Consider the following 25058-nt stretch of genomic DNA (forward strand, 5'->3'; position numbering starts at 1 on the left):
TCTATGACCTTGCTCTCTGTCATTTGGTTATCATCTGTCGGTTCCCTTTTTGCCCTCCCATAATTCCGTTTTCTCCGACATCTTTTTATTTTTACCACCATGTGCCATTTGTCTATTTTATGAGAGAAGAACAAGAAGACGGAGACGCTTTTTCTTGCACTTGTGTCTCTTCTGTTGACATATTTGATTGCCAATAAACTGTTTGCTCGTGTTCCGATATCATTTACTTGTTCTTTTTTAATGGTTTCTCATGCAAAAACTCATTCTTCTATCAATATATCGAATCATCATGAACATATCAATTTCTCAGCTATAGTCTCTCCTAAAAAGGTTCAGTTCATCACAGATTGGACCTTTTGAGATTCGAATTTCGCGCGCTTCTCGCATTTCATTCGGCATAAGAAGTAGAGAAAAATAGATGAGGATGACCACCACTAATACTATCAACGTCCAACAATTTCACTTCAAAATATCTTACTTATTCTGTAGTTTGTAGTCTGTGATTATGCAAGCAGGTTGACAATTATTTCACTATTCTCAAAGAATGGCTGTGCATTTAATAATTATCTAGATTCATGATATACTTTCTTTTATTTTTAACTTCATAAGTATTGTTTCTTAAACTATTCCATAATTAGGCGCATGCTCATTTCATCGCACTTCTTTTGCACTTTCATCGCACTTCCTTCATTTATCTGATTGATTTTCCTAAAAACCACTTCATATAATTCTATAAAATAATTTTGTGACCTCTTTCAGCTTCTTCACCTTCTTCACCTTCTTCACCTCTTCATTGTGTTCTCTTATGTCAACGCCTTTTCCATATTCTTCCTTTTTCTTCTTATTCTTCCACTGCTTCTTCTCTTATTTATAGTGACGTTCCCTTCATTCACTCTATTTCTTTTTTTCACCATACGCCTGGTGATGCTTGTTTTTCGATGACAATGCCCTCGTTCTCTCCTCCTTCACCTCAAAATATTTTCAGACTGAACTATTGACGTCTTCATATTTCCAATTGAATAGGAACGGAATGCCAGACGCCTACATGCAGGGTTCCACAATGACAATGAATGCTCGGAGGCAGTACAGGTGAGTACGGTGAATCGTTGAAAACTTGATTTTATGGTTATTGTAAATACTTCATTCCTTTTAGAAGATTGAAAAAAGTTTTCTGTAGTTGTAGTCTGAATTGAAATTGCTTTTCTTTATCTCCAGTCTTCAATTGATTTTCCACAATTTCAGCATGTCACTCAACCTCTTTTCCTATTATAATTTCCTTCTCCAATTTTCAACGTGAGCCTTTCTTTGATTCCCTTTTTTGTTTGACACGTGTCTAGGAACCGTCCAGAAACAAAGAATTTCCTAAATATTTTTACTCAGCTTATCCGAAAGAAAACGTGCCAATGTTGAGTGCACTTTTCCGGAATCCAATATGTTTTATTAAGGCTAAAGGGTTAGAAAATTGAAAATTAGAAGCATAATAACTAAATTGTTTTCCAATTTCAGATCAGTTGCATTCGGAACATGGAAGGTCGGGGGAGCTCGGAACATGACAGAACGGCGGTCAGAGGAACCACTTTCCAGGCTCAAATGGTTAGTTTTCAACAAGATTCATTCTTCATTTGTTGAAGTTTTATGAATTGCACATTTTTTGTGAAAGGATACAAAATTATTTAATCTACTCGTATGAATAGAAGATTTTGAAAAGAGTTCTTAAGTGCTCTTAAACTAAATTGAGAAAAAAAAACACTTTGAAATTTGTTTTCAAAATAATAGTGAATTACTGATGCTTCACAAACTGTGACAGTGCGTCGAGTGATGGGTTCGGTTTTGAAAAAAGAGAACAATTTTAACACTTTTGTAGTTGGTTTCCAAGACAATTTTCACAAGGAGACGAAATTTCTGCAGGGAGTGGATAAGTAATCAAAAAGTATCGACTTTTTTATATGAATCGATTCAGAATTTTAGAGAAAAGAGAACAATTTCGCGGGCCTCGTGAGGGAAAAATTAGTGATAAAAATGGAAAAGCAATTTTTACGTTGAAAATTATTGGAAAAAGAGGCCTGCGAGAGGGTATTTTTGAGAACTTTGAGAAGCCATAACTTGTTTCAGACTGATTTTCAGCACTACCTTCAAGAGCTCTTGTTCTTTTCCTAAAAATTCTGAGTCGATTCATATAAAAATTTATACATTTTGATTGCTTCTCCACCTCTTTAACATTAACTCATGGATATTGTGAACAACAATGAAAAACGAATACTAATTTTTCAAAATTCTAGATACCTAATCCTGGTTTTTTTTGACGGTTAGAGTATGAGATTCTCAACGAACTTTCTTTTTCTGAAACAAAACTTAAAATAAAGATTTTTGAGTGTCTCACCAATTTCACAAGCATATTTAGACTTCTTCAATTTTTCAATTCTAAATTACCGCCAAGTCCCTGTAACAATTGCGAATAGTACTTGTGTTCAAACTGTGGCAAATAGGATTATGTGGATAACAATGGGATGTTCTTCCTCCTCTCTTTTCCCAAAATCTTTGAAAAGGTAATCCCGCGTTGTTCTTCTTTCCGACCAGTTCGTTTCTCTCATTCTCTCCTTTCAATCCTCTGATCCTACTCTTTCTCTCGTTATACTAATTGTCGTTGCCGATGGCCATTCAGCAGTTTCCTCTCACAACCTGAAAGCCTTTTCATCTACAATTCTCTCCTTCGTTTTATTTTGATTTGTTCCTTTTTCATGTATCTCATTCGATTTGATTGTCTTCTTAAATGAGGTGGAACCAATAGAACAAATCACTCTGAAATGTCTATTTTATGTGAATAAGTGTCTCTTCAAGAATAATAAATGAAGAGTATTCACTTAATTGTAGCCGTTTAGTACATACATTTTCAAGTTGAAAGGGAAAGAAAATCTGAAATGGAACAACTGAAATCGTGTTATTTTTGAAATTTAAGATAGACTGTTACTAGTGGTTACTGCGAAAATTAGTTTTGGAGTAGTTTTCCCAGATCTGATGTTTTGTTTTTCTCATAAGATAAAGTAAGATCTTTTTTAGAAGTCTCGCTTTTATACCGTTTGCAAGTCTTAACAAAAATTTAATTTATTCTTTCCTTTTCAAATAAAATTTCAACAAAAATCATTCCAAATGTTGAGTGTGTTTGAATTTGTCGGCATGTGCCTCATGTGTGTGACCCTAAACAACTCATAAATTAGTGTCAGTTGACCGAACATTTCCATTTTGAAATATATCCCCTATTTTGTGGCAACATTCACATGTCCTTCATGCTCACCACAATTAATTGCAATTAAGCCGTTTCTCCGTTTCTCCTGGTGGTCATCCAATCAACCTTGAGACGTTTTTCAAAGCTGCAAATGCCTTCACCGTTTTTTGAATTCAAGGACACGGAGTAGATGGAGGCGCACTTTCAAATCGAATGATGATGATTATCTGACTGTCCACTCAGATATTCATCCGATTAGAAATTCTATTTTTTTTTGAAATGGTTTAAATGGAGAAGAACGTGAGAGAGAGAGATGAATATAATCTTGGATTACTGTAACGACTTCTGATTATTTGATTTGAATTTGAATATTTCCCTTTGTGGAATTTCAAACAATCAATGTGTTCTGTTTATTTCAACGTCTGCTTTATTCAAAAGAGTTCTCAGACTATAAAAGAATGGGCAGTACTGTAGATAATGTGGTTGAAAATGAGATGGCATATGCACACAAATCGAGAAAAGCACACATTAGACAGTCGAAAAGAAACACTTTTCAATCGTTTCTCTTCTCTTTTTATATTTTTCTTTCCGTTCGTTTTGTCATTCGAAAGAAACAAACAATGAAATGTGAGAAACCCCTCGAGCACTTTTTGAGATTCTTCATCCAAATCGTCTCCTAATCCACTAATTGCCAATCCCTTGAATATCCTATTTCTCTTTTTTATTTTATCCATTTTCTGCCTGAAAATGTGTTTTTCTTCCTTTTTTTCAGCTATAAGTTCATTGGACCATCTATTGACAATTGCTTATGATTAGGCTAATGTTTGCTCATATCTTTTGAAGTACCTTTTCCTTCTCCTCCTTCAATCACTTTAGCCGATTAGCTACTAGTTTCAAGTCCTTCATTCTGCCACGTCACTTGTCATCCTCCAGCTGATTTTCTTCTTCTTTCTTAAGTCATAACTCAACTTGACACCTTCAATCACATCCTTTGAAGAAGCCAGTTTCCGGTTCTTTGACTTTTGTTTTCGTACGTTTCCTCCCTTTTTCATACCCAACAGAGAGAAAGTGTATTCCGGAAGGGCTACCTTTATGAAGCCCATTCTGTCAGATTGGTTTGTAGGTTTTTGTAAAAGATTAGTTTAGTTTAGTTCTCTAGGTTCTGTAGGTTTCGGTTTGTTCAAGAATTCAAAACGAAATCCTTAAAACAGGTAATTGCCACCCATTATCCTTATTTTCTTCCCTTTCTTGTTATTTTTTGATTTGTTGCTCGGCTTTTCTCACTTTTAACTCACCCTTGAATGGCCTCGTGAGGAACCCATTCCCAACCTCTGGTCTCTCAAATTGATATTTTTTTTGAATAAATAAATACAATACAAATGAGAAAACCTCATTTTGGGGCTTTTCTGATTATAACACTGTCTAGAACTCTAGTGTCAAAAACCATGATTGTTTTGAAAACAGACGGTTCTCACGTATCTTCCATTCGGAAGGTGATCTCAAAAACCGCTGCCCTCTTGTCTCGAGACACACACGTCCGATTCTTGATCTATCGTTTGGGTGGGTTCTCCTACTGACATGATTTGTCACTCATTCTCTGCTCCATGTGCCACAAGTCTCTATCATGAATCTCTCAACACTATCCATTATCCTTTTCTCTCTCTCTCTCTCTCTCTCTCTCTCTCTTTTTGATTCTATCCGATAGTTTCTTTATGAGCTCTTTGCTCTTTTTCCCTCCTCTCGATTCTTTCTTTGCCGTTCGAACCATATGTTTGCAATTGTGTACACACTGACTTATATGGTAGTCGGCTAGTGAGAAGAGCATCTTGCTCGTGCTCTGTTCACTCTAAGAACCGCCCATTCGTTTATGTGTTTGTATGTCTTGAGAAAGCTTTTTGCCTTCTTTTGCTCCGAGAAAAAGAAGAACGCAGATCTAGATATGCCCGTTCTCATAAGCCAGAATCTCATTCTCAATTGTTTTTGGAAAATCCCTCCACATCTGCCAAAAACCCAGCAGATTTTTCTGGATTTTGACAGTTTCCGAGAAACAAGAATCAATTTGAAAAAAGCTGAGTAAATAGAATCTCTGTCAAATCGGACACCTCTTCAATCTATATCTCTTTTTCCCACTGTTTTGACCTTTTTCATCTAAAACTTTTTCTCTTTTTCTCTGACTTCAGTCGTGTGGAATAGAATCCTTCAATCATCCCTCATCATCATTATTTTCATAATTCAACCAGATTTTTCACCGATTTTCACACCGTCTGCTACCAGGTTTTTGTTATTTTTCGGATGCTGCCATTCAAAGAAAACAGTTTTTATTCCGAAGTGTACATATAGATCTATTATCTTGAAAATAAGAGAGACTTCATGATCATTTTGAGATTTCCGGGTTCCAGTTCTAATCATTTCCATCTGAACGTTCTGTTTCACCAGAAGTTGTTTCTCTCTACCTCCAGATCATATTTGTTTTTGTACCAATCACCTCCATGAATCCACATACTTTCTACATAATATTTCATTCAATTTTTCAAAAACAAATAATAAAATGGTCATGTAATATGATTCTCCCTTTCTCTCCCTTCTTCTCATCAATAATTTGACTCTTTTTGACATGAGAGAAGATATTTATGGCGTGTGCTCCTTCTTCTTCTCCTTCTTCTCCACCCATCTGCTTCTTCTAACCCAATATTAATCGTCATTTCCTGTCTTTTCCTCTCATTTTTCTTATCTAAATCAATCTAGGAACACTGAACAAAAGCACCATTCCAAACAACCACCACTAAACATTTTATTGGTGTTAATAGAACATTCTCTCCCTTTTTCTTATCTCAATTTCAATTCCCATCAACTCTTCTTCCCCCCTTTTTTCTTTAAATGGCCACTACCAACTTTTCGTCATTTCGTCCTCCTTTTCGATTCCTATTTGAGCATGAGCACACACTGAGAAAAACATTGGGAGACACTGCGTTTTCCGGTCGCAAAGCCGAGCACAGATTTCAAGAGTCTCCGTCCTGATTTCCCCCCTTTTTTGAACATTTTATTTGAGTTGTTCTTCACGAATTACGTCAAAAGTGGAACAAGCTAATTTGAACACAATTAGATAGCTTGCTTGATATTTCCAATGAATTTCTATACAATTAAAAATCTGAACTCTTTGGTTCTTTCTATTTCGTGATCTCTAGAAATCCAGAGAACTTTACCTGTATCACCTGCCTCTTTTATTCTTTTTCCACTTCAAACAAGTAAAAATCAAGAAAAAGAAAAGAAAGTCCAACTGCTGTTATCATCAAAAGAAATTTTTCAACAGACCTCCATCAGCTGTTATCAGAAGACAAATTGAAATAAAAGTCAAGATTAAAAATAGATGAAAAGCTTCTTGACAAAAGTCTTATTTGATTGTTTATAAAATTACTCTATACAACCATTGGTCAATTTAATCCACATGTTCTTGCAGACAGCAATTTGACTTTTCGCCTTTTAATCCTTTTTTTAACTCTCATTGAAAATTTCCTTTGTGAAACTATTTCGGCATTATCTTCAATAGAAAGAAAACGTTGTTTCGTTTCAAATTGTCAAGTTGCCAGATCTCTGTATCTCCTGTCCTTTCATTATTTCTCAATTCATTTATTTTCAGCTCCTCACCGGAACTTCACCATCTGTCAACAGTCGCTTCATCCGCTGTTTCTCCAATCACTGCTTCATCCACACTTGGCCCTTCTGGTCTACTGAGTGTCGATAAAAGACACAGTCGACTCGGTGAAAGCAGTCCCAATTTATCACGTATTCATCATACTCACACTCAATTATCGCTAGGTTCGTTTTCCTTTGAATCGGATTTTATGGGGATTTCAGCAATTATGAGTATTCGAGGGTGACTGTAAAAAGTAGATTGAGTTGTAGCATTTTCAACTCTCTGGTCATTTTCTTTTTCTCTCGTCCACTTTCATCACAACACGTCGATCCTCCGATCGTTATCTCGGACTTGGAATGCCAATTAGCACAAAAAACAACAGCTTTTACGATGTTACAACCTCTTCCAAATGTTCCTTATCTCGTTCGCTTTGTCTCCGCTCGCATCTTTTCCAAAATGACCTCTCGATAATTTCTAAGTTTCCCTCCCACGCTCCAGTCAATTAAAATTATCCTGAACTAATCGCTGACATGCTAATTTTTGCAATCTCTTCAGGTCTTCCTAACAAAATGAATCAAACGAATGACTTCTTCTCAAGTACAGAGTATTGTCAGTATATCAGCAGTCGAGATGATATTGGTGAGTTATTGTGTGTCTTTATTAATGAAAATATCCATAAATTATTCATCAAGGAGACGCTGTTTTCACTCAGAACTCTCACCGCTTTCCTCGTTCTACATTTTGATTACCGTTTCGAATCCACCAACAAAGCCAAATTCATTCTCCCATCTTGACCAGAATTTCTCGTTTCTTTACTTTCATCTCACATATTCTCGCATATATATGAATAGGTGATCCATCTTCTTTTCATCATTCGAATCCCATCCGGTCTCTTATCCAATCCCATCCGTTCCTGTTTGTTCCCTTCCGATTGAATATCTAATTTTTCTCTCATCTGATTCAAAAACTGATTCATTTTGGTCCTTCTGGAAATCTTTGACCGCCGAGAAAACTGAATGAATTGATCACTGTAAAGATGACAAATGAAATATTATGAATGTGCCCCATTCTTTTATATTTCAAACCAATACGCCTACAGTTTCATTTTTGATTCAATTTGTTCAATATGGGTCTGAAATTTCATTGTTTTTGTCGTCTATTCCCGCTCTTTTTCATTTCGAAACTTCTTAAACAAAACCGTAAGTCGCTCGCGATATTCTTCTTTCTCGAAGAGTTCAGTTCAAACAAGAGAAATATATCCTACCAGGTAGGCATTGAACATCTACATCTTCTTCTTTCTTCTTTTTCATCTAATCCTCTATTTTCGATTTCTATGTTTTTCCTTCCCTTTTTTCTCATACTTTTCTCACCTTCGGATACGTCGTTGGCAACTTTCACCAGTTTTGTCTCTTTTCATCTCTACCATTTACCAGTTTACTTCCTATATATCTCAATGATATCTTCCTAAATTCAAGCTAATTCAATCAGGTGAACCCTACCGAAACACAAAAAGTTTTCTCCATTCCTACTTAACTGTACCACCTACTTTGCCACCCACTTGAACGAGTTTTCTGTCGGTTGAAGAACACTTGAAACAAAAGAAAAAAGAGAAATACATTTTTTCTATTTTTCTCACCTTTTCAATCTTCTTCATTGTCTCTAATTTTGAACGTTTTCTTTTGTTTTTGGGCTCGTTGAGCACTAACAAACAGGCGGTGGCTTCTTCCATTTTCTGAGGCTTTTTTCGCAGGCAATACCGTCGAGCAAACATTTGTCGGTCACTTGTGATTCTCTTTTTCATTGCTTACCTAACAGTTCACCTCAAGTGCCTTCCAAATCTTCAGTTCTCTTTTATGTATTTACTCCTTTGAGCTCGCCGATCGTCACCAGGATTTTCAATCACAAGGCATCGCCCGTTTTGTGTTGTTTTTCTTCTTCGGATCTATTTGAACTCTTTATCTTTTTGAGATAAATTGGAACATACTGTAGGAGATCAATGAGCAGAATGAGTATTATAGCAGATGAGAAATCAAAAGTAAATAGAAAACGTTTCATTGATTCAATTTTTCTGAAGTTGAACTTGAAGTATCAGAGCTAGGATAGAAGCATTGAACCGAAGATCATATAGCAGGAAAACATTTGATTATGGAATTCATCTGAAGATCAATAATATATAATTTAAGTTTTCAAAGTAATATTGCAATTCCTATTATCCGTTGAACCAATACTCATTTTGCAAGTGTTCTTTGTAGTCTGTGCAAATGTATTCTTGCAACACCAAACGATTGCTCTAATCCGCGTTCTCGGCGACTTTTCCAAACTTTTTCTTTTTTCGGAAAACCTATTTTGAGTTGACTAGTTAGTTAAGTGAACTTGTTTCTCCTTCGTGGTTTGATTAATAATCCAAACTGTACACATGTTGTGTTTCTGAAACCTAATGAGACAGTGCCGCGTCGAGACAAGCTTTACGTACAGTGTACTACTGTACTAGTGTGTTGCTCTTTGCGCAGAAAAGACCGGTGTCTTGTTGACAAAGTTGAATCAACCAGGGGGGGGGGCTCACTCACCTTCGTGAAGCGACTATCTTTTGAGAGGAAAAGGTTGGGCTTAACCTCCTCAACTCTCTATCGATAAACTGACAACAATAAACTTTTATCAATATTATCCGCCCCACGAGCTGATTATTCTGACGTGGGTGCTGTGGAAGACACGTTGGCGACGACGAATGTTCTTCATTCTGTCGCTAATCGATCTATGGGCGTGGCTTGTCACTTTTAAGGATTTCTCATTGGCAATCGTTGGTGCGTCTCCAGGTAATTTTTTGAACCACCATTTTTCTAACTTGTTTTTTTTTGTTTTTCTCCTGTCGACAGTATAATTAGTCTTATCCATCTTCTTCTTCTTCTTCTTTTCCTTTTTTTAAAAGGAGAAAATTCCTGAATTGTTGGAAGGACAGGACACGGACTATAAGGATGTTTCAGCAACTTTTCCGAACTTTTCGATTATTTTTAATACTTACATAGACTTTTTTCGTTTGAACCTGGCTACAAAATAGAATGTGTATTCATTATGAACTTCTTATTTTACACTATCTGTTCATAACCTGGAACTCACAACATTCCATTTATCTCTTTTCTGTTCTTGCTCTCAATGATGTTCGAGTGACGAAAAGTGGGAGAGAAGATGGAAGAAAATGCAAATTTGATTTACGTCCCATCAACATTTTTCAGTCCTTTTTCTTCTTCCTCTTCCCTACTTTTTCTTTTTTCATTCGTTTTATTTTCTTCAGAATTCTTCTGAGGGGAGCTATCACCACAAAGTGTGTAATACGATTAAACAGTTAACCGCAGTGATTTATTCCATTATCTCCTCCTTATTTCTTCTTTTTTCTTCAAATCCTATCAGTATTCATTGGAAAAATGAGAGAAATGTTTGCTAACCAACAAACATATATCCGGAGAATCCGGAGTAGGGCGCCACAAAATGTTGCGAAAAGATGACACCTGCTATACATTTGGAATCATATCTCAATTTCTCTTCTGATTTCTATTATCTTTTCATCCTTTTCTTTCTCTCTTTTTTCTCGTCTCATCACGTTCAGATGAATCTAATTGAAAGTGCCAAGGCACGGCGGCCCTCCTTCACGGAACAGTTGTCCGGTGAATCTCTTTTGAAGTTTTCGGATAGGAGGACAAAACGTTTCTTTGAGTTTTTGTTCCGGATCACTCGCTGACCCCCTCAGATACTACTACTATTGATACTATTTTTTGAGTAATGGTATACGAGTTATCGTATGTCGTTGCGAGAAATGAACAACAAGGTTTGTGATGATACTCGTTCTCTTTTCCTCGTTCTTCGAAAACAGAAAAAAAGAAGACATTTTATGCTCTTTTCGCACTTTTTATAACTTGTTTTATTCCTGTTTTATCGCTCTTCGATTTCATGTGATACAGACTTCAAGAAAAATATGTTGAAAGGATTACGTAGTGACTGAAGTTGTCTTACTGTAGCTTCCTTTTTGTTCCTAAAGAATCCGAGATATTTAGTGAATTTCAAAATAGAAACTCGCATCATTTTGTGTTTCACTGGTAACGACAATTCACGCTCTATTTAGTACACTGTTTGTAGTAAAAGGGTTATGTGTATTTCCTTTTTTTTTTCATCTATTCGACGGAGAAGAGTCTCTTGAACATAAACGGAACAAGTCCGGGTCAATAAGAAGAATGTCTCAGACGATTCAGAACTTTAAACTGTGAAGTATTCTGGTTCTGTGTTCGAGTTATTCTCTTTCTTCATATTCTCTTCTTCTTCTTCTTCTTTTCTTTTTTACTCTGAATTTATTCTGAAATTGAGATGAACTTCGTTTGCACTGAAGGCTGTATATTTCTCTATCCACAACAATTCTAGTGTTGTTTTGCCCGAATTGAGTATTTACATGCCAACTAATGAATGTTTAGCATATACACGTCCGACTCTTTCTCTCTCTAAATTCCAACTAATTCATTGAAATTCATTTCGACTATGTCTTCTTTTCGGCCCCTTTTAAACATGGTGGTCCACTTCATTTTCTTTGTTTCCCACGACCAATGACCTCCTCTCTTCAATAGGTCTTCTTCTTCCCTTGTCTCAAAATGTGTCTTGTTTTCTTTTTCATTTCGCTACTTTTTTCGTTTTTCCCATCCTCCAACCCCTCGACACCAGCCCATAAACTCAAAATATTTATGAGAGGAGCCCGCTTTCCGTGTGGTCGCATGAAAATGAGAATAGTAGCTGTAGTAGTAGTCGTAAGAAGCTTCCGATGAAAAACGAATGCATTTTGCTACTGCGGAAATTGTCTTCTTCTTCTTCTCCTACGTCGAAATTCGTCAATCCGAGAAAAGATTCGATTGCATTTCCTGTTCGATTCTTGCCAGGGACCTCATAGTATTGTAAAAAGCGTTTTCATAACATACCTAGATCTTCGGGAAATGAGTCGAAATGTTTTGATTCATTTTATTGGATCATTTGAAAATACTGCTTCCACATGGTCAGCTGTTCGATCACTTTTTATTGTTTTTATTTCGAAATCCAGTCAGTCTTTTCTGTTCGTTTCTTAGATCATTGTGACAAAATAGAAATTCGCCCCTAAAATTCTCGTTATCTTAAGAATGACGTAAACTACTTATGTCATAATTTAATTTATAGCGAGCATGAAACAAAGGGAGTGCTCCTTCCGGCTCCGTCAACACTCGATGACTATTTTTTCACACTTGTCTCTACCCCCTCGCGGCCTCGTAATTGTTTTTTTTTCCGTCTTTTCACTCGGAAAGTGTTTGTCTCAGTCACTATAATGGTAATCCCTGGAACTGCTCTTTCTGTTTTGTCTTTTTGTGAATTTTCTCGTCGCCCCGTGGAAACTGGACAAACACTCCTTTAGTTTTCCCTGCAGTCCGTCGGTTTATTAAGGAACGTTCCTCGCATTTTTTCGGTAATCAGCCGCTGGCGAAACACATTGCGTGTTGTCGCATTCCAATAATTTTTCTTATCTGCGGTCGTTTAGCAAGGTAGTTTTATCAATTGACAGGTTCGCATAGAGTGCACAAACAGCAGTACCTCGAAGACTACTTGAGATGAGAGGGGCGCCTAGCTGGTGTACAGAAACCGACATTACTTCGTTTTTTGCACGTTTGATCATGTGAAATTATCATACGTTATAATTTTTGCAAAGTTTATTTAATTTTAAAGCGAGTATTTCTCATCAATTTTTAGGATTCTGACCAAGAACATAGTTCCATACGTATAGCTATTTTGTCTGCGAATTAGAGTAACGTGTCGATCGCTATGATCATCGATAGAGTCGACGATAATCGGGAAAATCATGTCGATTTGATCAAACTTTAGTTTAGTCGATGACCAAAAAATGAGTCGAGACTCGACGATAATCAAAAAGTCATGATTATCATCTCTAAATTATCGATGACTATCGACGATCATGATCACTCATGATTATCGATAATTTATCGACCGGCGATTATCGATAGTCGGTCGACGATTATCGACGATAATGAGCAAAAATAAAAGACTCCGGAAACGGTTTTAAATGGCTCAAACTGGTCAAAAATGGTGTTTTGATAGTCTTGTAAGAGTCCTCTATTGATTCCATCAAAAAAAAATTTAAAAATGAAAGAAAATTTTTTTTTCAAATTTTTCAAAAAAAATGAAAAAAATAATTTTGTTTAAAAATGTTTTTCTTGGTGTAAATTGATAGAGTAGCTTCAGAAATCTATCAAAACACCATTTTTGACCAGTTTGAGCCATTTAAAACCGTTTCCGGAGACTTTTATTTTTGCTCATTATCGTCGATAATCGTCGATAATCGTCGATAATCGCCGCGACGATCGACGATTATCGATAATCGTCGACCGACTATCGATAATCGCCGGTCGATAAATTATCGGTAATCACCAGTGATCATGATCGTCGATAGTCATCGATAATTTTGAGGCGATAATCATGACTTTTTGTTTATCGTCGAGTCGCGATTCATTTTTTGGTCATCGACTCGACCACCTATCGACTGTGACCTATCAATTTTCGATTCAAAAATCATCGAAAATTTGGTCGACACGTTACTCTACTGCGAATTTATCCGAACTAATCTGAAAGTATCTTGAAAAAGTCGTAAAATGAAATGCATTCATATTCGGTGTTCGCGGACCCCGCGGCGCGAGTTCAAATTATAGTTTTTCTCTGTAAACTTAATATATTTCTAGAATTTCTAATTTCACAAACAAAATACACGAGTCATTATTCTTGAAAAAGATGAACTATTTTCAGATTCCTTCAACGGTAACTCAAACGGAAAGTCTTCGGAACCAATCCAAGCCGCTTTTCTCCGAAAATCGCGAAAGGATGGTGGAGGATTGCTACATCTAGACGAAGTTTCAACATCACATCACCATCATCAGCAATCGAAAAGTGCAAGAAATTTGAAATATTCGCAGAGCTCGCGTCGAAAATACGAACAGACGAATAGTGGAAGTTCGACAGACGATTCAGACAGAGGAAGTGGAAGCAGTGCACATCATCGGTGAGAATAAATTATCAGAATATCCCTGAAAACGTGTCATATATCCTGAAAGAATCATTCAAGTTCCGCATCGCATTTTTTGTTGTAAAATACGAGAAGTTTGTCACTTTTTCTACGGGCAAAAAAAGATTTTGCGGCCAAGGATTGGGTTTCAAATGTCTTCAGCAGTCGTTTGCTGGACCGCTCGGCTGTCGAGTCGTGCACTTTCTAACCGAAAAACGCATCTCATTGCTTCAAGTTTGTTCAAATTTCGACCAGACAACTTGATTACCAATCGGATCAGTTTTTTTTTTGAGTTTTAAATTTCTTTTAAATTTGGTTATTCGTTCGAATATTTTGTCGTAGTTTACCAGTACTCAAAATTTAAACTTTTAAAATTGTCGGAGATTCGTAGCTTCCAGAGTTTGGAATGACGGCCTAATTTTTGTTTTTGAAAATCACAGCAAACTCGCTCTCTCGATCTTCGATGAGTGCGCTCTCATAAAACATGTTTCGAAAACAGTTTTTCGAAGCCGGAGATATATTTCGCCTGGTTTTTGTAGTTCCTGGTTTTTATCAGATCTCATCCAAACAGTAATCATTTTTCAGTTCACACAGTGCCGGTCCTCATACTACATATTCAACAACCTCCACACACGCCATTTCAACTACCGAAATGAATCGATCTGGAGTAATGCCACGTGGCAGTGCTGGTTCAAACGGAGAGAGCAACACAACATTCCTCCGAGCAACTAAGCGATTCTTCAAAAAGATATACACATCTGCTACGCTTCCAAAAAAACAGAACAGCACATCGATGGACAATTTCCAAAAATCTTCTGTATTCTTTGATGATGAGAATCATCAAATGCATCTTAACCATCTTGGAAGAATTCAGAAGAAGGCTCCATTGTCCACAGATGAAAATGATTATTGTAATCATTTGGATGATGACTACGATGATGAGGTACATCATAATTTCTAAAACAATATCTTGTCATTATACTCAATTTTTCAGACGATGCGCTCTGAAAATGCTACCATGGACATCAGCTATCCAGATAGTGGGTTTGAAATGGATCGTGCATCAACTCCAGAACAATCCAGTATCTCGATGACATCAACATCAAAAAGTGGTGATGAGCCTGTGAACTTTAATAACTTGTTTGAGCAGTTGAAGAGAGAAATGGTAAGCTATGCAAGTCGTGATTTCTAAGTCTAGACTCCCACTTCACGCTTCTGAAGCTGTTTAGATCAAATTTCTCTTGTTTTCAGAAAGAAATGCGAGAACGTGATGCTCAAATTCTGGCAGATCTTCAACGCGTTGAGACCCAAATCCAAACCGTGAAACAAGCACAGATACTCGCATCACTACAAGACGAATTCGAACCGGTGGAAAGCATGCAACTCTGAAAATATTCAGATGAATCCTAATCTGAACCTCATAGGTCTCTCCCTCATCTTTTTATTATTTCCTTTTCATCTCCCAGTGGACGTTCCATTTTACCCAGTGTCTCCTGTTTTTGTCTCAAAATAAGTTGTCGCCGGTCTAGTCCCCCTCATCATCCCAAAATCGTTATTAAGTGTTAAACGGGTCTGTTTCCTCTCTTTGTCCCTACCGTATACCCACTTTATCACTCAACTTATCGATTCTCTCTGTAGTTCCTCTCTAAATTCCTTTCAACATCTTGATATTTTAATTATGTAAATATGACTGTTATCTTCCCTGAAGAAACTTGTATTTTCTTGTCGAGGTGCACATCCCTACTCCCTAAAACACAAAACTACAGTACCCCCTTTTGATGTTTTCTCATCCTCCCAATGATTTTTTGACATGTTCCTACGAAAGTCTCTGAGTACGCCACTCGCATTTTTGTGTGAAAGTTCATAAAATTGTGGCGGCAGAGAGACGAACATTTTTCAAGTACAATCAAAAAAGAACGACTAAATAACGTTCTAGAGAAATAAATGATGAAATTATAATATTTGTAACAACATATATGTGATTCCAGGAACGAACAGGAGAATAGATTTCTCACAAAAGTGACTTGACGTTCAGATTTGAAAATCGAAAAGATTGGTTGTACCATTTGTTCAATTTGAGGACCAAGGAATCGTAACTTGTTTCAAAGAGAAGACAGTAGATTTCCATAGTCTTGAGATATTCGGAACAATTTTTTAAACTATTGATCCTCTTTTTGGATGAAGACTGATAGTTACAGTAACGGCTTTATATTACACCTCATATATTTGCTCATTTTCCACCTCTCAATCAGAAAAATATATCTAAATGAATGGTTTCCGTTTGGTTTCCGTTTTTCCATCTATCCCTATCAAAAAAAATTTCGAAAAAAGATCTTGTCTCCAAAAATGACCATCACACAAGAAACTCATTTTCATATTTGCGGATGAAGGATATAGTGGTAGGCGGAACCAGTGAAGTGCCCGCACAAATTCCGTTCTCGTTTTATTTTCTATTCGTTGGTTTTAACCGATTTAACGAAGGTTATCATAAGTGTCATCCTTTCGAATGAATGTGATGATATATCAATTTTTGGAGCAACTTCGTCGAGGTTGTCTGTTGAAGTATAAGTTATTATCAAGTTCCATACTAAAAGCGTCAGAAGAACATGATAATAAATGATTAGAACAATGTAAAGAACTACTAATATTCATTCCTATCTTTTCCTCTACTTATTTTTTTTCAACTTATTTTCCTTTCTCTGACTCATTTCTTCTTTCTCTTTTTTCGTCTCTTTTCGAATTTCATTCTCTAAAGTTTCCTCTCCATGTCTATTCCTCTCATCCTCACGAGTTGAACATTTTCTCAAATATTCCGTGTCTCTATCGAATTTATTGAATTTTTATACTCGTTTTATGCCATATGATCTTTAATTTTTTGAGAAAGAGCAGCGTTTACCAATTTAGTTTCGAAATATGTACATAGATGACGTTATTCCTTTATCATTGACGTCATCGTTTCTGATCTCAAACGTTATTCACCTGGAACCTTAATGGTTTAACAAACCAAAGTTTTTTCAATAAGTTATTTTTTCAGAATCTTGTCATCCGTTTTTCTGTTTTTTGTTAGAGTACCGTTAGATTCCGTACAAATCCCTTTCGAAATAAAATCAATTTCTTTCCAGATATTCGATACGAAATGACAATAACAGGAAAAGATATTGAAATGGACTTGAATGACAGAATTGAATTATCGAGAGAAGAACAAGATATTCAAAATTCAAGTAGTTCATATCCTCATTGTGAATCATTCGACCATATTGTCACTATGGAATCCACGTATGACTTTCATCGTCAAATGGGATATGAAGATCTGAAACGACATCGAGACGACTATGACAATGCAAGTGAGAAGATTCTGAAATTGAGAAAACAGTTGACGGATTCGAGTCTTGATTCGAAAAAGAGGAAGTGGATTGAAGATGATTTGGATTCAGTTGTCAGAAAACAGGAAAGTGCATTATCAAGGATCAAATTGGCCGAGAAGTTAACAAGAAGAGATATGAGAAATGATCCACCACCATCATATCAACCAGATGATCCACTCAAAGATCTTCGAAGAAATTCCGATGGTTTCGACAAGAAAGTGCCAAAAAACGAGAAGAATGGAGAAGTAAAATTCAAATAAACTCTCTTTGTTTCCCAATGCTAATGTATCTATTTTGTGCTTGTGATTTATAAAATAAATGAATTTGTAAAGTGATTTTGCTTTTTGTTTGTAGTTACTGTCGTCTGAATACAATTAGAAAGTCATTCAATCATTCAAGAAAGTGATACTATTAATTTTTGTTGGTTCCAGAATGAGACGATAATTTTATAGATTTCTTCAAATAAATTACAACAGGAAAGAATTATTTGAGGATGAAGGAAAATATACACGTAATTTTAAGGGGAACAGAATGGAGAAAAACTGAATTAAATAAAATGAAAAACACGGAGAAGGAAAATAAAATGTGAATCGGGAGTCAACTATATTTTAAAAAAATTTAAAAACTATTACGTCGTAGTCTTTTCAGGTTTTTTGTCGTCATCTGGAGTTGTACTGAATCCCGAATCTTTACCCTGAAATTCAGAAAATAGTCCCCTGAAATTCCACTGAAATTGATCAAAACCAACCTCGTCAAGTGGGAGCAAATGAGAATCATTCAGAAAGTCCATACTATCAATCAAATCGTCATTTTTCAACGTATTCGTTGATCCACGTGGCACTTCAATGTCTTCGTCTCGAAAGTTCTTCGTTTCATCTTGATCTTCATCGTCGTCTTGGAAGAAACTTGAAGTTGATGGCTGTTGATGTGAGATAGCAGTATTCGAAGTACTTGGACCAGCTGGTGATGAAATATCAAGTGATGGAAGAGCTGCTGTTACAGATGCAAGTGGGGCAAGAAAGCTGACATCTGAAGCAGGAACAAGAGATTCACCTGAAATATTTAGAATGGGAATTCATTTGAATGAAGTATTCAAAAGAAAAATTGAATAGATGATAACTAACCAGCTCCTCCAGCAGTAGTATCCATTCCAGAAGTTGTTGGAGTATTCGATGAAGAAATTGGATGCATTGGAGCTCCCATAAATGAATATCTTTGAGATGATCCACCTCCATTATTCGGTCCAAATTGATACATTTGTGGGAACTGTGGAGTCATTTGAAATCCAAATTGTCCGAATGAATTGTTCGGTTGAATCTTGATTTGTTGCTCAGCTTCTTGCCATTTTCTTTTGAAATATTCCGTTTTTTTCTTCTCTTTTTCTAATTTTGCATTCGATTGAAGTAGCATTTTCACTAAATCATCTTTCTCTTTCTCTAGTTCTTTGATTTGTCTGTGATCGTTTCGTTGACCTCTCTCATAATTGAATAATCTTTCTTCATAGTGTGCTCTAATCTTTCTTTTGAGTTCTTGATATCTCATTGATTTCTTATATACTTCATCTTCAGTTTCCTCCTCTTCATCGTCTTCTTCTTCCTCTTGATGTCGTCGATGGTGATGTTGTTGTTGTTGATGACGATGATATCCAATTGGAGAAGTATTTTCACTTCCATATTCTGAAGTTTCCCATCTTTGCTGATAATGTGGAGCAACTCGATGAGAAGAGCTTGATGACATCATCATAGAAGACGATGGAATCATTTGTTGGCTGTTATTATTCCGACGACGTTGATCTCGAGGTTCTCTACGGAATGAATCAACATTGAACGACCGACTGCTTGCTGGTTCTTCATCCACACATCTGGAATCGAATGGATGAAAACAACTGATATTTTTCAGTTCATTTTTGGAAGTTCTAATTATCCCCATATACTTTTAACCATTTTTTCTAATTCTCACTAACCAAAATAATATGATACAAAGTATGCAATAAATTCAAGTTTATTGGCCACTTCTGACCCTTTCCACATATGTTTCTCATCACGAATAATGTGATTTTAGAGCAATAGAAATAACTCACTCTGGCGGACAACTTTTTGGTCCTCTTCTAACTTTTGCAGTACTTTGTGTATGATATGCAGCAGTTGGTGGAAGCATACTGTCATCTTGAAAACGAGCACCTCGAAGAGCTGATCGAGACGAGGAAGACGGTGGACGGACGGATCGACGAGAAGAGTCCCGTTCCTGAAAATGATAAAATGAATGAATCAATTTGAAATGTTGAGAAACTAACCATTGTCATCTGATCATTTCCATTCTCTTCATCTCCTTTACTATGACTCTTTTTGTGTCCGAACAGGTTTCGAAAGAGGTTCGCCATTTGGCTCTACACTGCAAATAAATTCAAAAAATTAAAACAGTTGTTGTGGATAAAAAGTGTAATATAAAGGTAGGTACTACTTATAACAAAAGAGTAACGAACGCGAGAGAAGAAGAAAAGGGGGACAGCTAGGGTGTGCTCATGGTGTGACTGGACTGAAGAAGAGGGTCAAAGTAATAGTGGGTGCAGGCAAGGGGAACTTGTATTTGCCTTTGGGAAGATGATGATGACCACTTGGAAGTACAAATGTAACTGTGAACAAGATGTTCTCAAGTGGTTGGATCGAGATAATAATGTTTGGGATATTCACGATAGACTTGAGAACTCAGAAACATTGAGATCTATACAATTGAGTTATAATTATTTCAGAATGACACCTTGCACAAAACATTGCATATTTTCGATAATAGCTGCGGATATCATAAAAGGAACCATCGATTTGTCGTACTCAACATATTTTTCTTAAGTTTAAAAATTGTAATTTCCAGCAAGAATTAGAATTGGAAAACAATCTAATTAAAAACATGAAGAGAAATAAATGAACAGAGACACAAAATGATCGATGAACCATTGCTAAATGTGCCATCTGCTCATTTTTCTCTAGAATTGTAATCTCTTCCCAGAAGACGGTTGTCACTTATGACAACTCAGTATACTGTAATCTGTGAATCAAGATTGTGATGACAGGAAAAGGAAACAAATAGTGAGATAAGATAGAAACCGAGAAACTGACAGTTTCAACGATAGGATAAGGATTTACGATTGAAGATTTGAAAATCGAAATAAAATTTTCATTGCGCCGGCTAAATGACACAGTCCTCCTCTTTTTTCACCGCAAAAAAACTTCAAAAGTATGCCGCTTCGCTCCGACTGTGACCACCCTAGCACTCTAATTAGGTTGAGGGCGGCTATTGATACCTACTTAGTAGAGACAGCCACCCAGTGGGAAGAAGAGAAAGTGACCGAATGGGGGGAAGAAGAAGAGGTGATATTTGTCGAGAAGAGAAACATCAAATGAGCCGAAACATCGGAAAATAGAAAAGGAAGAAGGCGATGGGATCGCGTGCGAAAATCTCAAATAAATAGGAAAGTACAAGATTTACTTTGTATTGTAAACGAGATGACAAGATAAACATGTTTTTGTGTGGATGTGTCAGAAAGACCAGACTATAAAAGTACAGTAAGAAATCTCTATTCATAAATAAGATTCCTCTATCAGAACCAATATTCAAAACTGATACGGTCCTAAATCAGTACCACAAACATCTTCTTCTTCTTCTTCTTCCTCTTAACCTTATCACTCGGTTCTTCTCCCCATTTCCTAATCTTCTAATCCTCTTTTTTTTGCTTTAAGCGTTTCCGTTCAATACAGATAAAAACGAAAAGGAATATGGTTGTAAACTTAAAGGGAGGGCTTTGGGAAGGAGAGAAAAGAGCAATAAATTGAACGAAGGAAACGAAGAAGAAAGCAGTTTGGAGAATTAATGACGAATGCTTTAAACCACGGACAAACGGAGAAGAAACGATGAATGTGGGCGAACGAAAAAATTAATCATTCGAGAAGGAAAGGAAAGAACAAATTTGGAGTGAGATCTGGAAGATAATGAGACTCATTTTTAATAAGCATACCGGAGGCGGTATTGTAAAAAGGAGAGCGGAAGACCGATGGATTAGACCGAAAGCAATTAACCATCTGGTTTTTTGTCGGCAACAGGTGCTCTAATCATGATATGGCGTAACAGGAGAATCATTACATGCATCGCTTTCTTTTGATATTTGAAACTCTGGAAAATTGGATTATTCGAAAAATAATCGTCGAAAGAGAATTAAGAAGTTGAGCTGAGAGGAATGAAAAGAACATCTAGGTCAAGTTATTGGAAAATTGGGATTTCCCTTTCAAAGTAACAATAATTTGAAGCGATTCCCGAAGAAATTCAAATCAATTAAACTTTGGAATCATTAAATATTGAAATTCTTGGAAAAACGGTTAACACTCGAATAGTGACAGTTTTATCAGCAACTGCTGTTTGAATGTTGCCAAATTGCCTCATAAAACTGCCAACCGAACACAAATTGCTTTTCTGCAAGACACTTTTAGAGTGGGAAGTGTTTGAGCGTGTGCACTCGTGCTATCACTGTTTTCTTATCGAAAAATTCGAATTGAACGTGAAGAAAATGAATGGAAAAATTGAATAAGGAAATCAATAGAAGTGTAATTTGTTGGAATTTATTCAATTCATTCAATATGTTTTGTGTTCAGATTCTAGACGTTGCTTTAATTTTAGAAAACTGTGAATTTAATGATTTGAAGTTATTAAACCTTTCTTTTCATTTTTGTAGTTTCGAGGTAATCTCAATTGGCTGCTACTCGTTTTGAAACTACCGTATAACTGAAAACTAAAAACTAAGAAAGCAGTCTTTCCCATTTTCAAACAAATATTCAATAAAAGGAGAATTGTCTCTCTCTCTCTCTTTCTATCAGTGTCTTTGAGATAAGCCTGATCCGTGAAACTATAAAGTTAGGAATGTAAATTCGTTGATTCAAAAAAAGAAGGATACATGAAAGCGGAGAATTCAAAGAGAATCAAATAGATTCAACACAAATTCAAACAATAAAAATAGGACATCCACCCTCATCCGATTCTTCGTTTTTCTTCTTCCCCTTCCCCCCATCGGAAACGAAATAAAGTTATTTTATGATGCTGAGATCCTGCGCATATAACATTTATTTATTAGTATTGAATCAGAAGAAGTCAATTCTGATGAAAGGACCAGACAGATTGGTATTAAGACGGAAGATTTGAAGAAACAAACGGATTTGAAAAGAGACGTTTGGCGGCAACCGCTCTTCTTCTACACCCAACAACCAGGCGGTCCCTTTTGAGAATGAATCCACGAAATAGTATAGGAGAAGTGAGAGACGCAGACAATGAAAAGAGAGACTTTCAAACACCCAACAGACACCGTCACTCTCTTGTCTCTTTTGACTGTACCGCTCACTAGGAGATACAAGGGAAAAGAGGGCATCTTCATTGATGACTGATGTGTCAGAAGAATTTGGATAAATCTAAACTTTCTCAAAACTTGAGAAATCAACAACTTTCTTGAAATTAAGGAGTAATCAGGACTTACTTTCTGAAAGTGTTATCCTACATTTCTCAACGATGTAGAGTAAAATTCAAATTCGGAAATGTATTTGATTAGAGCGTAACCTGTCCTCCAATCCCCCGTCTCACCGTGTATCGGTTACTTCAAAAGGTGTTTCTTTTGGATCTCACCGCCTACTAATTTTCAGATTACACCTTTCGATTCTCCTCCAGTATTTTGAATATCACGGAATTTATTAGAAAAAAAAGAGTGAAACTAATAAGGACGATAGTATTGGAATGGTTGATAAAATGGAGTAAATGAAGGAACTGCGAATTGATTTGGTTGAGGATTCATCCATCTTTGATCGAATTGTGCCCATTTATCTTGTGGAAGTGAAGATGGAAATATTTCGAGAGCTGTGAAACTGCTTTGTGCTTGATTCATTTCTTGTTGTGGAACTGTAACTGGTGTCTTTTGAATTGGTTGTTGAGCAGCGAACAGAGGACGAATCTCTTCTGGTTGAAGTAGCATAAATGGAGCAAATATTGGAGCAAGAAGATGGGCAACAAGACGATCAATTCTCTGAATTCAAACTTTTATATAAATTAATTTCTGAAACTTCAAACCGATTTCAATGACGAATACTTGATTTTGAGTCCAGTTCTGAAGCGATATTTGATTTTTTCAATCTGAAATAAAACTCGATTTATTACTTTGTTCTCATTCAATTACTGTTCTATGACGGAGATTCTAATCTAAACTCCAGTTACCTTTTGAATTTGAATCTCATTTCCTGACACTTCTACAGCCGTTTGAACCGGTGAGAACTTCATTACGTAGAGAATTAGACGACGTCTCAACTGAAAATTTAAAGAATGTCAATTTAAATTTGAGTTTTCACTTCTCACATCTCCATATAATTTCCTTCCATTTCTCACATAATCAATCACAATTTCTTGAGATTCTGCATCCAATTCATCCAGCTTTTCATCTAAACTCCTCTCATTAATCAGATCTCCAAATGGATCTGGAGGAGGTTTTATTGTTGAAGTACTTGTGATTCCTGGATCAATTCCATTGAATTCCACAACGTCATCTTCTATTCCATTTTGAGAAAGTATTGAAATCGGGAAGATTGATAACAAAGAAAATAACAACAGATGACGAGAACTTGTCATTTGGATTGATGATTCTAAAATATATAAATTAATTTTAAAAAATAAAGAGACTTAGATTTAACAAAAAAGTTGGGAATGTTTCTGATAAAACCGACACTTTGAGTAGTTGAAAAATACGACAAGCAAAGGAATTCGTCCCTTCTTTTCTCTAATTTCAGCGTGACTTCTGAACATAAAAATACGGAATAATCAGTTGTTTCAAGTTGCCGACAAGTCAAAATCTGCTGACCAATTACAAAACTTCGTTTCTATATAGATAAATATTCCAGAAAACATCGGGGGTGACAACATCTTTTCAGACCAGTCTGATATTTACAGACTCTCCCACCTACAGTTCAGATCTGCAAAGTACTTTTCCTTGTTTTCTTCAAAAAATAATTTCAGTCAGCCCCACGAGGTATTACGATATAATGATTTTGTTGATGATTCTGAGTTGGTAAAATTGTTTTCGCATCAGCAGCTCCCAATATTCATTTTGCACTAGACAACTTTTTTGAAAAAAAACTTTTCATATCCTGTGCTAGCATATTATGTATATCGCAAAGTTCATTTTTGGCGAAAACAAAAAAAATTGGGCTCTGTGGATGAAGGCGCAGTAAATCTACTGTAAAAAGGAAGCAATTCTACAGTAACCGATATTCTAAATACCGTCTGTCGAAGTTCATAGAAACAGAATAATGTACAAAACGAATAAAAATGTCATAATTATATTTCTTGAAATCACAATATTTGGTCTGAAGGGTCTATTATAACATCCGGTCAAGTTCTAGAAATTTCAAAAACAAATTCAGAAATGACGAGAAAAGAATCCAATGGAATTGTGAAAAAAAGAAAATGATGGGTGTCCGTCTCTCGGATTATTTTGTGTTCTTTCTCGATCTTCCTCCTTTTTTTCTTCTCCTCAAGGCTACTCGTCCTTCTTATTTTCCGGGTAAGCGGTTTACTTTTCTGTATTCTGAAGACTGATTCTACTGTACCTTTTTCTCTTTTATTTGACTTCTTATGTCCATTTTGTTTATAATTGCTCTTCTTCCTCTTCTTTTTGAAAAGCGAAATTCGAAACGCGAGAAGACGTCGAATGAGTTTGAAACCACTTGACCCGAACTCATAAAATAG

The 25058-nt window shown here is 36.1% G+C and overlaps 2 protein-coding genes across 2 annotated transcripts; both read left to right on the top strand.

Annotated features, from left to right (window-relative positions):
• Positions 1-1030: 1030 nt before the first annotated feature.
• GCK72_005824 (uncharacterized protein) lies at positions 1031-15318 on the top strand (the record flags this gene model as incomplete). The annotated part of the gene is made up of 8 exons (XM_003108885.2): positions 1031-1089; positions 1507-1593; positions 6861-7039; positions 7413-7496; positions 13674-13926; positions 14515-14872; positions 14924-15094; positions 15181-15318. 8 exons carry the CDS (start codon positions 1031-1033, stop codon positions 15316-15318), a joined length of 1329 nt encoding a protein of 442 aa, XP_003108933.2.
• Positions 15319-17065: 1747 nt separating this feature from the next.
• On the top strand, positions 17066-17554 carry GCK72_005825 (uncharacterized protein; the record flags this gene model as incomplete). Its single annotated transcript, XM_003108987.2, has 1 exon — positions 17066-17554. One exon carries the CDS (start codon positions 17066-17068, stop codon positions 17552-17554), a length of 489 nt encoding a protein of 162 aa, XP_003109035.2.
• Between the last annotated feature and the right edge of the window lie 7504 nt (positions 17555-25058).

This window comes from Caenorhabditis remanei, chromosome II, assembly GCF_010183535.1.
Source record: "Caenorhabditis remanei strain PX506 chromosome II, whole genome shotgun sequence".
NCBI classification, from domain to species: Eukaryota; Metazoa; Nematoda; class Chromadorea; order Rhabditida; family Rhabditidae; genus Caenorhabditis; species Caenorhabditis remanei.